Genomic DNA, 15,578 nt, shown 5'->3' on the forward strand with positions numbered 1-15,578 from the left:
TTACCCTTCATTTAAAAGGTGGCTGTGTTTCCAGAAAAAGGAGCCTCGAAGGTAAAACCCTTGGGGCGAACAGAAATATGGAGATTTAGATCTAGTGCAGCAGCAGTGTCTTGCGTGCTTGGAGTTCTCTTGTCTCTTACCCTATCACCATCGCCTTTGGAGCACAGGGTTTTTCCCATACTTTTCAGTTCTCAGATCTTTACTCCTTTTCTCTGTAGAAAAGGGTCAATTGAAGTCGACTGTAATACCAAATTTATACAGAAGATGTCGCTATTTAACTTGATTTACTGTGTAAATCGTTTACTACTGTGATTCGCTCTCATTGAAAGCTTCAGGTTTCATGCAGTTTTTTGTGGTTTTTTTTTTGCTATTAATTCTCTTGTCTTTGAAACTCTAGGTTTTAAGTTAGTTAGAATAAGAGGTGTCCGAAATTTCCTTAAGATGAGAACTAATATGCAAGAGTTTTTTGATATTGGTAGTCATACTTACGTATCTTACGTTTAGTTTGCAACACTGTATACTGTTGGCCCATTTGTGTTTTTCAAAAATAGCACTCCATAAAATACGGACACATATATAGAAGTGTATGACAAAAATAGAAGTACAGGCATACCTCGTTTTATTGCGCTTCACTTTTTTTTAAATAATTTTTTTTTAATATTTATTTTTTGGCTGTGTTGGGTCTTAGTTGTGGCATGCAGGATCTTTCGCTCTGTAGTTGTGGCACATGGGCTTAGTTGCCCTGTGGCATGTGGGATCTTAGCTCCCCAACCAGGGATCGAACTGGTGTCCTCTGCATTGCAAGATGGATTCTTAACCACTGGACCACCAGGGGAGTCCCTATTGCACTTCACTTTATTGTGCTTTGCAGATACTGCATTTTTTATAAATTGAAGGTTTGTGGCAGTTTTGTGTCAAGCAAGTCTATTGATGCCATTTTTCCAGCAGCACTTGCTCTCTTTGTGTCTCTGTGTCACATTTTGGTAATTCTTGCAATAGGTCAAACTTTTTCATTATTATTGTATTTGTTATGGTGATCTGTGATTAGTGATCTTTGATGTTACCATTACAAAAAGATTAAGACTCGCTGAAGGCTCACATGATGGTTAGCATTTTTATTTTTTATCTATTTATTTATTTATTTGGGGTGGGGTGGGGTTTTACCATAGTTTCATGTTTTATTTTTAAAGAAACTGCTGAAATGTTTTCCAGAGTGGCTGTACCATTCTACATTCACATAAACAAAGTATAAGTGATCCAGTTTCTCTGCATCCTCCACAGTATTTGACATCACTATTTTATTTTATTTTTAAATTAATTTTTAGTGGAGTATAGTTGATTTACAATGTTGTGTTAGTTTCAGGTGTACAGCAAAGTGAGTCAGTTATACATACACATGTACCCACTCTTTTTTAGATTCTTTTCCCATATAGGCCATTACAGAGTATTGAGTAGAGTTCTTTGTGCCATACAGTAGGTCCTTATTAGTTATCTATCTTATATATAGTAGTGTGTGTATGTCAATCCCAATCTCCCAGTTTATCCCCGCCCCTTTCCCCCTGGTAACCATGTTTGTTTTCTACATCTGTAACTCTATTTCTGTTTTGTAAGTAGGTTCGTTTGTACCATTTTTTTAGATTACACATATAAACAATAGCATTTTTTAGCAATAAAGTATTTTTAAATTAAGGTATTGTACATTGTGTTTTTAGACATAATGCTATTGCACACTTAATAGACTACAGGACAGTGCAAACATAACTTTTATGTCCATTGGGAAACCAAAAAATTCGTGTGACTTGCTGTATTGTGACACTCACTTTATCGTGATGATCTGCAACCAAACCCGAAATACCTGAGGAATGCCTGTATATAAAAGTAGAAAGTCTTCTTATCCCTTCTCACTACTCAGAGGTAATTGCAGTTATAAGCTTTTTAAAAATGCTGAACAGAAATGGTTTCGTAGGCAACACATTGCTCTGTAACTTGGTGTTTTTAGTTACCATTGTTCATGTCAGTGTGTATAGATTATCAGATTCTTTTTAATAGCTCCACAGTATTACTTTGTGTGGATGAACTTAATTTAAATAGTTCCCTGTTAATAGACATGCTGGTTGTCTCCAATTTTTGTTTTTTATAACAGTTGATACAATGAACATCCTTGTATGTACCTTTGCACACTTGTGTTTTTGTAGCTTTGATTCCTGGAAGTGGGATTGCTGGGGCAAATGGCATGCGTGTTTACAATTTTAATAGGTATGGCTATATCTTTTCCAAAGGACAGTGTACTGATTTATACTCTCACCAACAACAAGGGTGCTTGTTTCCTGTCACTCTTGCCAAAATATATATCATCAGGCTTAAGTTTTGCCAGTGTGAATGGGTGAACAGTAGAATCATGTTGTTTGAGTATTTGTTTCTCAGATATCATTTTATATGTTATGACATTCTTTTCTGTGAATTACCTATTCGTGTTCATTCTCCATTTCTCTATTGGATTCTTATTGTTGGAGCCCAGTGTATAATAGAAATACTCGTTACAGATCTTTTCTTTCAGTTTGGGTTCGTGTCATGCCTAAGTTTTTACCTTTCTGAGAATGTGAAAATATTCTACGTTTCTTCTGGTCTGCTTATGGCTTTATTTTTTACGTTTAGATTTTAATCCATCTGGAATTTATTTTTGTGTATGCTGTGAGGTAGGGATCATACTTTATTTTTGTCCCAAATGGATTACTAGTTGATGAAACACCATTTATTGAATAATTCATCTTTTTCTTACTGACTTGAAATACCATCTTTATCATATACTAAATCCTCATATATTTCTGGGTCTGTTTCTGGGCTCTATTCTGTTCCTTGATCTCTTTGTCTATTATTGTGCTGGTACAGCACCATTGTAATTGCCACAGCTTTGGTATGGTTTGCTCTCTGGTAGGGCAAGTCTAAGCTGTTTCATTCACCTGCTCTTTCACTCCAGTTTTCTGTCTTGAATCCAGCACAGCCAAATTATGATCATTATCACCACCAACTACAGTGGGTGTGGAGCATTCCCTTTTGAAACTCTTTTAAGGGTTTCCACTAGATTCTGTGATAGCATAAAACTGGGAGCCTAAGAGGTATGCTTTAAAGGACTACTGATCAGACCTGATTTCCCAGACTGTGCTGAAGATGACCTGGGCCTGAGCTAGACTTTTGAGGGAAATATCTTTGGAGTCGAGTGTGATATAGACGAGACCCTACAACTTGATTGACTCATGGGAATGGTCCAGGGCCAGAACCAGACACCTGTCATGCTAATAACCTCTTTCGTGGTTCAGAAATTACTGAGACTGAAGATGGGCGGCCTCTGTAACACTGCCCACTCGAAAATGGGTGTACCCCATTTTTAGGACTCTTCGAAGCATCAAATCAGTAATGGCCAATTAGAACTTCTTAATTTTTACTAATCTCTACTTGAAAGTTACCTAGTCATTCATTTCTAGAAACATAATTCTTACAGTTTGTATCATTTAGAAAATCATAATGCTATGACATTAGATAGCTAACTTCTTAAATCTTCTAGTTCCCATTTGATAATTTGAAATGTGTGTGTATACATGGAAAGATATACATATATATTTATCTTTTTTTTTTAACTAGAATGACCAGTCAACAGGTGACATAAAAGTAATTGGTGGAGATGATCTCTCAACTTTAACTGGAAAGGTATGTATCTTGAAGGGGAAGAAAAGAACATTCCATACCGAGTCAATTAGTAACACTGTGCTTTCAATCCATCACCAAGAGGCAGTTTAGATAGTTATTTATGCACTCAAACAAGGGTTATTTAACCCTTGGAAACAACCTAAGTTAGGTATCTTTCTCTAGGTCATATAGCAAAGAGGCAGCAAAATCCAACATTGAACATCAAGTCTGTGTTGCCAAGTACTGCTGGTATGCTTCTGTGGGGATCTAATTTGGGATCCTTCAAAAGAATATATGGGGGAAAGGACAGTCTTCTTTTTAAAAATAGCACATAGTTTCTTAAAAGATAGAGAAACAGTATAATGTAGTGACTGAAAGTATGGGTTCTAGAGCTAGAGAGCTTTGATTCAAAGCCTGGCTCAGTACCTCCTAGCTATGTGACCTTGGGCAGGTTGTTTAACCTCTCGTCTCCCATATGATGCTACTGGCAGTCATCTCAGTGAGTTAAGAGGATTGAGTGATATAATGCATGTAGAGCTCTTAAAACAGTTTCTGGTAGTTAGAACACTTAGTATGTTCAAACATACTGTTATTTTAAGGAATCCCAAAAAAGAGTTTAAAATACATCAAAATTCTTCCAGCATAGACATTTCGCTGAGATAATAGAGCTATTAAAATACTTGAATATTTACAATATTATTCTTCAGATACACTGAAATGATTTTTGAGTAACCAATGATAAATGATGGAATGCTATTTTTTTCAGCTGCCAGTTACTTTTTTGCTTATAGACACAGTGCCAAATATAAAGGCATAATCTCATAAAAGCTTCACAAGAATCCTCGTGAGGTAGATATTATCCCCATTTTACAGATCAGGAGACTAAGACTCAGCAAGGTTGAAGGACTTGTCCAAAGTCACACTGCCAGTTAAGTGGTAGAGCTTGAATTTAAATGCAGGTCTATCTGGCTCCAAAGCTCTTTCCTTCCTCTGGTTTTTAGATTTTAATGTTTATAGCTTACTTCACTGAGTATCTGTAAGGCAACTTTAACATGCAACACTTGTGTCAAATTCTATGGTCCCATATCAGGGTCATGCCAAACTAATGTTGTCTTCCTCAACATCTTTTGAGAACTTCAAAGGAGAAATTATAATCTGTTGACTCTTTTCCCTTCCTGCCAGACCTATCCTCCTTCCCCTTCAGCGTGCTTTGCCCATATTTAGAAGTCATTTGAAGCCCTTACTCCTATAATCAGTTTTTAGTGCTGGAAGGGACTTAGCCTTCAAAGCTTTCTGTGATTCCATTTGACCTTGCCTTTCCCACCTAATGGCTCTGTCCCACTACATAGCTCTGTGATCTTAAAAGGTCTCTGCTTCTAAAATAACTTTCTTTTCATGATAGTCACAGTAAGCACATTTATTGTGGAAAAAAAACAAGATGCAGAAGTTGGGTGAAGTTGTTTCTTGGTGGTGAGATTATGGGTTATTTAGACTTTCTATTTCAGTTTATCTCTGGCGGATACCGTGTGTGTGCAGATACATATATATATGAATAGGTTTCCCCTTTTTTCCACTTATGGTTGAGAATATGGGCTTTGGACCCTGAAAACCCCTCTTCAAATCTATCCTCTACCACTTGACTATTTTTATGACTTTAGGCAAGTCATTTGACCTCTGAGCCTCATTTTTTTCATTTATTAAGTAAGGATGTAGCTATTTGATGTAAAATAAGCTCTCGGTAATGGTAGCAATTCTCATTCTTTTATTTTTTAAACAGCAATGACATCATACTCTGGGTACTGCAATTTTGTGTGGCAAATATTTAATCTCTCAGCCTCATAGTACTAAAAGTCTTTGATTATGATTTAGACAAGGTTTTGTAGCTACTTAGTATTAGAGGCAAGACTAGAATCCAGTTTCTCTGTCTCATAATTCAATGCTCTTTTCAAACTGTAATTCCATCCCATGGTGCAAATTGCTGCATCAGTGAGCCAAAGTTACTGATGGGAAAATGTTGTCCTTCAGATGTGCTAGCTGGGCTAGAGAAAATGCTGAGAAAGAACCACATGGTAGGTGGTGAAACAATTATTGGTCCATTAATTGATTACAGTTGGCCCTTGAACAACATGGGTTTGAGCTATGTGGGTCCACTTATATGCAAATTTTTTTCAATAAATCCTTACTACACTACTACACGATCTGTGGCTGGTTGAATCTGTGAATACGGAGAAACTGTGGATATGGAGGGCCGACTGTAAAGTTATATGTGGATTTTCAACTGTGTGAAGGGTCAGTGTCCCTAGTCCCCTTGTTCAAGCATCAACTGTATATTCAGTTTTCCTAAAGATTTAGGTTACAATATCTTTTGAAAAGAGAGAAATTAGTTGTGATATGAGGAAAGGAGTAAATTGCATATGAACTATGGTAGTAATATAATGTATATTATAAAATGCATGAGGTTATAAAATTATAGATTACATAAGGTGAGGTTTAAAAAAAGTTCTAATATTTCTTTCTTTCAACCCAGTGGATCTTGTGTGCCCTACCTTGATAACCACTGACTTAGAAGAGTATATAGAACATTAAAATTCTGATGCTTGTAGGTATGTGATAGAGAAATGAGAACTACAAGTAAGCAATATAACACGAATCTTCTTGTAACCAGTATGTGAAATGCTACCTCATTCCCAGGAATAGATATAGGACTCTTCTCTACCTCGGAGGTAATCGTTAGACAGTATTTTCTCTAAGGGTTCTAACAGCTATAAAATTCTGAGACGTAGAAATTGGGTTAAGGGTTTATGGTGGGAGGAAGCATTGGTATCTTTTAGTTTAGTCCAAGAATATGAACACATCCAGAAAATGCAGATCAATTTCAACCTACTGAGAAAATGCATTTTGAATTGGATTCCATATGATAAGTTAAATGCATGATTTTGGAGTTATTGTACAAATTATAGTTTTGAATGTTAGAGTTGGAATACACGTATTAGTTGAAGTCCCTCATTTTCCACATGGGAAACTGAGGCCCAGAGAAATTTCGTGACTTGCCCAAGATTAGACCTCTGTTTAAGTAATGAAAACTCTTAAAAAATGAACATATGGGTCAAATTTTATTTTTAAAAATTCCATTGCAGTGAAAATTTTATATTAAAGAGTTCCAAATCCCAACAGATGGCCCATTTGTTTAAATCAGGGTTCGATATAGTAAAGTAGCTTAAAGCAAGAATTTGGATAAATCCTTAGAGTTTGTTATGATGTGACTTGAATTATAATTGGAAACACTGTCTGATTCATTGTACTGATTTTCATTTCTCTTTTTCTTCCAGAATGTCTTGATTGTTGAAGTAAGTTTTACATACTTTTAATATAGTGTTTATGATTTTCTAACTTGGTATGCACAGTCCTAAAGGTAACCCAGGGAAAGAAATTCCTTTTCATCAGTTTTAATGGTGGGCTTGTGTTATAAGGGAGTGAGATTGTTTTTTTTCTAAGAAATATTTAGTAATTTACTTTTACTGGATAGTGGAAACATTTTGATATATTTCTTACCCCTCTCTTTTTGGCTTGAAATTTTTTTGTTCCTTTTAAAGTTACACATATCATTCCCATCCATGCTTTTTATGCTTCTATTGCACGTATATAACCATATACAAAATGTATTTTTGATAATTTATCTAGTGCTACACTGTATATATTCTCTCTTGCAGCTTGTTATTCTTACTCAAAATTGGTTTTGAGGTTATTCATGTTGAAACATACAGAGTTAGTTCACCTTAAAATCCTTCATAGCATTTCAATGTACAAATCAACCTATTTATTGCCCTACAAATAGGGAGTTTGCTTCCAATTTTTCTTACTACAACAGGGCTGCTAAGAACATCCTTTTGCGTTGTCCTGTGTGCACGTGTGTGAGTTCCCTCTGGATACAGGCACTTAGAAGTGGAATAACTGGGTTTTAGAATTTGTACATTTTCAATTTTACTACTGTTGCCAAATTACTCATCAAAGTACTTTATATTCCCACCAATAGAATGAGTTCTTACTCTTTTATGTAAGATGGTGTAAGGCTTAAGAGCAACAGTAACCCCAGATTCATTTTTTGTTGTTACCAAGGTTTTTAGAAACTTTAGCTTATAGATTAAAAAATAAACAAATAACACTCTTTTCACAGGGTTTGTGTACATGAGTATCCCTGGGAACTGGTTGCTTTTTTAAAATGCAGATTCACTAATTCCACTTCAGGTTGCTTCATTTTGTCTGGGGTAATGCCGCCTAACAAATTACCATAGACTGAGCAGCTTAAAACAACACACGCTGATTATCTCAGTTTTCAGGGGTCAGAACTCGAATACAGGGTAGCTGGGTCCTCTGCCCCAGGTCTCATCAGGCTGAATCAAAGCTGGGGTTCCTATCTCACCTGTGACTCATGGTACTCTTCCAAATTCATTCAGGTTGTTGGCAGAACTGAGTTCCTGTGGTTGCAGGACTGAGGGCCCCGTTTTCTTGCTAGGCTGTCCTCATGTCCTAGCACATGGCCCTCTCATATTGACAGCTGACTTCTTCAAAACCAGCAGAATCTCTCTCCAGGCTGCTACAGCTGTCTTGTGTAACACAACCTACTGACAACCCCATCATTTCGCAAGTCCCACTCACACTCAGGGAGTGGGGGATTATTCTGAGTGTGTACACCAGGGGGCAGGAGTCCTGGGGGCCATCAGAATTGTGTCTACCACAGCCCAGAAATCTGCATTTTTCACAAATCCCCAGCCCTGATGTTTCTGATGACTTACAGCCCCACTTTGTGAACGCTGCTTTATACCATCTGTAGAGAATATTTTCATTGAAGAGCATTAGGGTTATGGTTTAAGAAATGTTTTCCCAATTAGAGATAGGTTTGTTTTGAATAATGTCCTACTTTTGACTAAATAGCTAAGATTCACTTTCATGTAAAGTAATTCTATATGGTAAAACTTTAATACTTTGGATACTTTTAAGATGGTATAAAGCAGTGTTTCTTGGTGTGGTCTCTCAACCACCTGCATCCGAGAGTTGGAGCATCCTGATCTTGAGTTTATAAAAAAAATCTAATATCTTTTATAATGAAGGGCAGCACCACAACTCTCTAATAAAATATGTGTGTACATACTTGCATATATATATTTAAATTAGCTGTCATTGATCTCTTGGTGCCTATAAAATCCAGCCCTGAGGACTGGCATTCCTTCTGCTTGCTGAGAGCCAGATGACTTACAGATTCCAGAATATCTCAGTATGAATTGTGGTGAGAATCACTGCACCGAAAAAAAAAGTGGCATTATTCCAGTTATATATGGGATTTTGTTTTTTTGTGTTTATATAATGACTGAATTTAAAGGTACGATGGTTTTATTTACCATTTAAATGTCTTTTCTTTTTTTAAAGGATATAATTGACACTGGCAAAACCATGCAAACCTTGCTTTCCTTGGTCAAGCAGCATAATCCAAAGATGGTCAAGGTTGCAAGGTATGTATATAACATTTTGACATAGGATACTTTCTTCATTTGTAAAAAGATTAATTGCTTCTTTGTAAGGGTAAATTTTCTTATCTTCAAAAAGTAATATAATCTCAAATAAGACTCAGTGAGTGTCCTTTGTAAATAATTTGTCATGTGTTAAAGCCTTTCAGTGCAGTCGCCTTATTGCCCAATGTTATTAATATTTGGTTTTTCACCAATCTAATAATGATATCAAACTTGTCCTGGGTAGCATGGCAGAGGGTTTGGGGCCTCTTTGCAAAACTGAGACCAAGGATCCCAAAGACGGGTTAGGAGGTGGTAGGAAGGAGTGGGCCCTGGAGATCCTGAGCTCCTGGAATTGAGTGATGTAGTGGTCCCGTGTGCTGCATCTTGTTTTGTAGCCACATTGAAAATGTACAATGCCTGCTTCCTTTCTTGTAAGCCAGCCTCACTTCCTGGTCCTACCTATGCTGTTTGACTTATTAGTTCTACTTGTGTTTATCCCTAATTATAGTTTCACTCCCCAACAACTCAGAGGTAGACTATTATTCCCACTTCACAGATGGGGATACCAAGGCATAGGGAATTATCCAGAGGCACAGAGCTGGATCACTATAGAGGTAAAATTTGAACCCAGGCAACCTGGCTCAGAGTTCATGCCTTACTATTTTTTTTGTCAGGTGACGTCCCTGGGTGTTTTGGGTTTTTTTTTTCTTTTTTTTTAAATTTTTGACCAATCTGCAATTTTTATGTAGGGGTCAGATAGTGATCTAACTTTTTTTTTCCTAAACGATTAACTGGTTTTTATAAACCCCTTTTAAAGGATCAAAGTATTTGCCAAACATCTTTGAATCAGAGTAAGCCTTCTACTGAGTCGTGTGTCAGCAGTTTGTCCTTTGGGGCTTTTCTGATAGCTAGTGCCAGTGTATCATCAGTGAGCTTTTACTTTAAATGGATTTGGGACAGGCATGACGAGAGTGTAGAAATGCTGCATTCTAGGGCACTAAGCAGTTTCCTGCAGACCAATCAGTGCACTTGCTTATTCCTCTACATGCTTTCAGGGTTTTAAATGTCAGCCTACTGTGGCGTATACTCCTCCAGATAGTCTTGTGTGCCTCTTTCCTGGAATATGCTGTGAAACTGAGATAGACTGCCTCACGAGAGAGATATTTCCTGTAGCTGGAGGTGTGGAGGGTCATTAGTGATGGGGCTGTGGCCCAAGTGGATTGTTTCTCAACCTTCTTTTCCTAATCTCTTCCTTGCCATTAAATTTAATATCACAGATATATTGTGTTATCTATTTATGTAGTGTATGTGTATCTGTGCTTTATACCTAAAAAGATTAAGTACAAAGCAGGGTTAAGAATGACTAGAAAGCTTTTTAACTTAAAAGTTAAATTAAAAATTAAAAAACCATTAACTGACAGGCATGTCAAATGCTGCAGCCACTTTGGAAAACAGTTTGGCAGTTTCTTACGAAACTAAACCTGTAACTGCCATACAACTCCAGCAGCTGCACTCCGGGCATTTCTCCCAGAGAAATGAGAACTTACATCCGCGCAAAAACCCGTGTGTGAATGTTCATGGCAGCTTCATTTGCAATAGCCCCAAACTGGAAAGAGCCAAAATGTCCTTTGGTAGGTGACTGGTTAAACAAACTGTGGTCCACCCTACCATGGAGTCCTACTCAGCACTAAAAAGGAACAAACTGCTGATGCACACGACCTGGAGGAGCCTCAAAGGAACGGTGCCAATAAAAGCCAACCTCAAAAGGGTAAATACTGTATGATCCCATTTATACAACCTTCTTAAAGTGACAGAATGATAGAAGTGGAGAACAGATTAGTGGTTGCCAGGGGTTAGGGGGTGGTGGGTGGCTGTGGCTATAAATAAAGAGGTAGCAAGAGAAAGCCGTGCGTGATGGAAAGTTCTGTATCCTGATTGTGGTGGTGGTTACACGAATCCACACGTGTGATATGATTGCGTAGAATTACACACATAAACATGAGCACAGAAAGCTGATGAAATTCGGATAAGGTCGGTCCACCAACGTCCATGTCCTGGTTGTGGTAATCTACTACAGTTATGTGACATGTTCACTGGAGGAAACCGGAGAGAGGGCGCACGGGCACTCCCTGTGCTTTTTTTTTGGCTACTTCCTATGAATCTGCAATTATTTTAAAATAATTCATTGAGATCTATAGCAATATGAGGTGCCGAGTTCCCCTGAACTCTTAGTACAGCTTGCACTGAGTTTAATGATACCTTTTTTGGATTGTTCCTGAATGAGTTCAGGTAGATGGAGGGGGTTTTGCTGTGATTGGTTTGTTATTTTCTTTCTAAATGGAACCCGAGTCCAAGTGTGTCCTCTAATTACTGGAAGGAGAATCTCAAGGGACTTGCCTGGACTATGGGCCCTTGGGGGCTAAGGCTTAGGCCAGTGCTCTCAACTCGGGCTGCACACTGGTATCATCTGAGAGTTTAAAAAACAAAACATCACCTACATCTGTGTCCCATCCCCAGCGATTCTGATGTAATTGGTGAGGGGTATGGCCTGGGTATCTGAGTTTTGTTATATATTTTTTAAGGTTCCCACGTGATTCCAATGTGTAGCTAAGGTTGAGAATCACTTTAGGTCCTTTCCAGCCCTTTTAATATACTTATCTAGGAAGTTATGAAATCCTAAGTTTTATTGGGACTGCCCTTATCATTTGTAAAGGCTTTCAGAGCACCATTACAGGTTTTTTAATGGCTGAAAAATTTCAGCAGGCAGCACTTGGATTATGAAATTAGCTTTCGTTAGAGTTGACGCATCCTACCTGCAGCTTCTGCTCTCAAAAACAAATACTAGCTCCTTTAGCATGCTAGTTCTTTTTTAAGCTAATATTCCTCTTTGTAAGCTATTTACTAAAAGTCTTGAAAGGTGATGCTCACCTCTCCCACACCATTTGTGGCTTAGGGATTGTTTTCCAGGGATTTTGGACTGAAAGCCTTTACTTGTCATCTTTGCTCATTGGCATTCCCCACCTGTTCATCCTCCCCAAGTAGCTGCCCTTTGATGGGCGTGTGGGTAGTCAGGGGGCAGCTCTCAGAACAGTCCATCGTGTTCCAGGTGAAGATCAGTCAAGGTCCTCATCTGCAGTGTGAACTCATTGCTACCCCTGCCCAGGGAGCCCTGTGATTTAGCTCTCTCCATTTCATAGTGTTTCTTTGGGTTTGTTAAAACTGACCATAGTATGCTAAACTGCACATGAAACCGTGTTGCAGAACATGAATATTCTCTTTTGTAATGCCCTGCAGTGTCTCCGTGTGTCACATGTCACATTTTATAATTAACAGCTTGCTGGTGAAAAGGACCCCGCGAAGTGTTGGATATAGACCAGACTGTAAGTGAAATACTTTTTGTCAATCATTTAACCAGCTTTAACCCAACAAGTTTTATATAAAATGGCTTAGAGTCACTTTAGAGAATGTTTGCACGTATTAGATTTGGAAGTGATGTTTTCTGTATCTAAATGATGTGATTCTTTTTAGTTGTTGGATTTGAAATTCCAGACAAGTTTGTTGTAGGATATGCCCTTGACTATAATGAATACTTCAGGGATTTGAATGTAAGTAATGCTTCTTTTCCTCATTCTCATTTTTCAGAACCCATATAAAAATTTATAAAAGGGAAGAATTGTTTTCTCTTTCCAGCACCTCATAATTTGAACAGACTGATGGTTCCCATTAGTCACATAAAGCTGTAGTCAAGTACAGACGTCCTTAAAGCTGGAACTTGGCCAGGCTAGGGTAACACTTCTTGCTGGCTAAACAGTTGAACAGGTTTAATATACAGTAACTGTCCCATTATTATTTCAGATGATAGATGTGCTCATAAGTAAGCGAGAAATGAACTAGTTTAAGTCTTTTAATTCACTCTCCTTCAAATACCCACCACCTCCTCTGGAAGCAGGAGTGCCAAGAACGCGTTTGTGAACACGGGTGAGGAAGATGAGGAAGGCCGTTTGTTTTGTAAAAACCCCTGCAGCAGAATACTGTTCATAGAAGACATGCCAAGTACTGTTCTCGCCTTTCACTTCACAGTATACTTTTCTAATGTGAATCTCTGGATTTTTATTTTATAGCATGTTTGTGTCATTAGCGAAACTGGAAAAGCAAAATACAAAGCCTAAGATGAGAGTTCAAGTTGAGTTTGGAAACATCTGGAGTCCCATTGAAGTCACCAGGAAAATTATCAGATGTTCTAGTTCTGTGGCCAGCTGCTTAGTAGAGCTTATTGCATGTATCTTCTAAGAATTTTATCCGTTTTGTATTTTAGAAAGGTCAGTTGCTGCATTCCCGAACTCTTTATTTGCACTATGAGCCTATAGACTATCAGTTCCCTTTGGGTGGATTGTTGTTTGACTTGTGAATGAAAAATCTCTTAAACCACACCACTATTGAATGAAAATATTGAAATTGTATCTGTAAGAAACATTGAAAGAGGAGAATATATTAGTTTTCTAATTGGTATTTTAATTTTTATATATTCAGGAAAGAACAGAAGTGATTGAATATTGTTAGTTATACCACTGTGTTTAGAAAAGAAGCAGTCAGTTTCATATCAGTGACAGCATTTAGAGGTATCATTATGTTGGATAAACCATATGTCCTGGAGTTATTTTAGTAGGTTTCAGTAGTATTAACTGTATTTTCCCGCTTGTTCAGATTATTTCTGGCGAATCTTTGTCAACAGTTCCTTTTAAATACAGGTAAATAAGTTCTAAAAACCTACCACTTTTTGAAGTCTTCAATGTAAAAATCCTTAAAATAAAGGCTGTCTCTTTAAAAGAAACTATGCATACCTGTTATTTCTCTACAAATTAACCTAGTGTAGTTTTCTGTTGGTTACCTTTTCCTTGTCTGTTAAATTTTAGTAGCTAGTTTAATTGTAATCTTTACCAAGCACAGCAAATAATGATTATCTGGTAGAATGGGTTGGTGGAGCTAGTGAGATTCTTACCTACTTCAGAGACCTCAGATTTTAGACACGTGGTATATAGTTTATTACATTTTCCGATGCTAAAATAACATGACTCTCTCTTGGAATTCTGTTAAATTGCTTCGATCGCAACCTCACTTGCAGTTCAGCAGTTTTTCTTACATACACTGTTACCTTCTTTGGGTAGAGAATACTCTATCGACTAAAGAACAACAACAAAACCTTTTGTTTTCTGGGAGCAGGAAGAAAAGTTTTAAGCCAAAACTCTTCCTTGCTTCTCTGCTCCAGGTAAGGTATGAAGTAGTAACCTTGCAGGCCATCCAGCTATATTTATGCCTTAAAAAGTTTGCTGTAATTCCCAGCAGCAGAACAGGGAACTTTAAATGATACTAAATAATAATTTGTTATAGTCCTAGAACTTCCTAGTTTACAAAAAGTTTTCACTTTTGTTATCTCATTTGATCTTCGTGACCTCTGAGGCCGAGGTGGGCGTTACCCCATGTGCGTGTAGTGTCCTCAGCACGCCACCTCACTGGGCTCTCCCGGGCCGCCCTACTCACCACTGTGCCCTGCCTCCGACTGCGGACCCTCCTCACCCTCCTCTGTTCAGTTGCACTTGCCACCTTCTCTTAGGTCGAACCGTATGAAATTACCATTTTTGTAGGTCAATATAGTTGGCAGTTGGCAATTTTGAGTGGTATAATCTAATAACATGCAGTATAATTTACATTTGTATTTGTTGCTCACTGTTTGTCTCTTCCTTTCATGTCCTCTAGAATGTACGCTCCATATAAGGAGGGCAAGAATTTCTTCATTTCATTGTAGTATAGAGGGAAGGGAGGAGGGGCATGATAAGGGGAGGAGATTAAGAGGTTCAAACTACTATGTATAAAATAAAGGAGGGCAGGAATTTCTGTCTGTCTCGTTCACTGAGGTGTATACCTAGTGCCTCAAAGATAGTAGCAGCTCAGATGGTGGCTGTTGAATGAATGAACAGCTAAGAGTTCTGGGTTAGACTGTCCTGACCATTGCTTATTAGCTATGTGACATTGAGTTACTTAACTTTGGAACCTGTTTTCTCAACTGATTCATGGGGATAATGCTGTCTCCTTCACAGGCTTCCTGTAAGGATTCATTATATGGGAAAGTACGGGTGCAACACGACAGCGGCCTGGGGCTTAGCAAGTGCTCCATAAACATAAGTCGCTGCTGAGAAAAATGAATGTTTCGAGAAGATAGGTGCATGGCTAGTAAGTGTCAGGGATTAAACCAAGATCAGTCTGATTGTTGGTACAATATCATGAAGAAGCTGAACTGTTTCCCCTTCTGACTTGTGCAGACTCTTTAGTTTGTGGTTCTGTTTTAGCTGGTTGACGGACCCAGCAAGAAACCCAGGTTAACAGCCAGGA

General features: G+C 37.9%; 1 protein-coding gene across 1 annotated transcript in view; it reads left to right on the forward strand.

Annotated features, from left to right (window-relative positions):
* HPRT1 (hypoxanthine phosphoribosyltransferase 1) overlaps nucleotides 1–14,025 on the forward strand; it is a 33,552-nt gene extending 19,527 nt beyond the window's left edge. The window contains exons 4-9 of the mRNA XM_057538972.1: nucleotides 3,640–3,705; nucleotides 7,014–7,031; nucleotides 9,109–9,191; nucleotides 12,525–12,571; nucleotides 12,720–12,796; nucleotides 13,313–14,025. Coding sequence (XP_057394955.1) covers nucleotides 3,640–3,705; nucleotides 7,014–7,031; nucleotides 9,109–9,191; nucleotides 12,525–12,571; nucleotides 12,720–12,796; nucleotides 13,313–13,360 — 339 coding nt within the window. The 3' untranslated portion in view covers nucleotides 13,361–14,025. The remainder of the gene's footprint in view (nucleotides 1–3,639; nucleotides 3,706–7,013; nucleotides 7,032–9,108; nucleotides 9,192–12,524; nucleotides 12,572–12,719; nucleotides 12,797–13,312) is intronic.
* The last annotated feature ends 1,553 nt before the right edge of the window (nucleotides 14,026–15,578 follow it).

The sequence above is a fragment of the Balaenoptera acutorostrata genome, chromosome X (genome assembly GCF_949987535.1).
Source record: "Balaenoptera acutorostrata chromosome X, mBalAcu1.1, whole genome shotgun sequence".
Taxonomy (NCBI): domain Eukaryota; kingdom Metazoa; phylum Chordata; class Mammalia; order Artiodactyla; family Balaenopteridae; genus Balaenoptera; species Balaenoptera acutorostrata.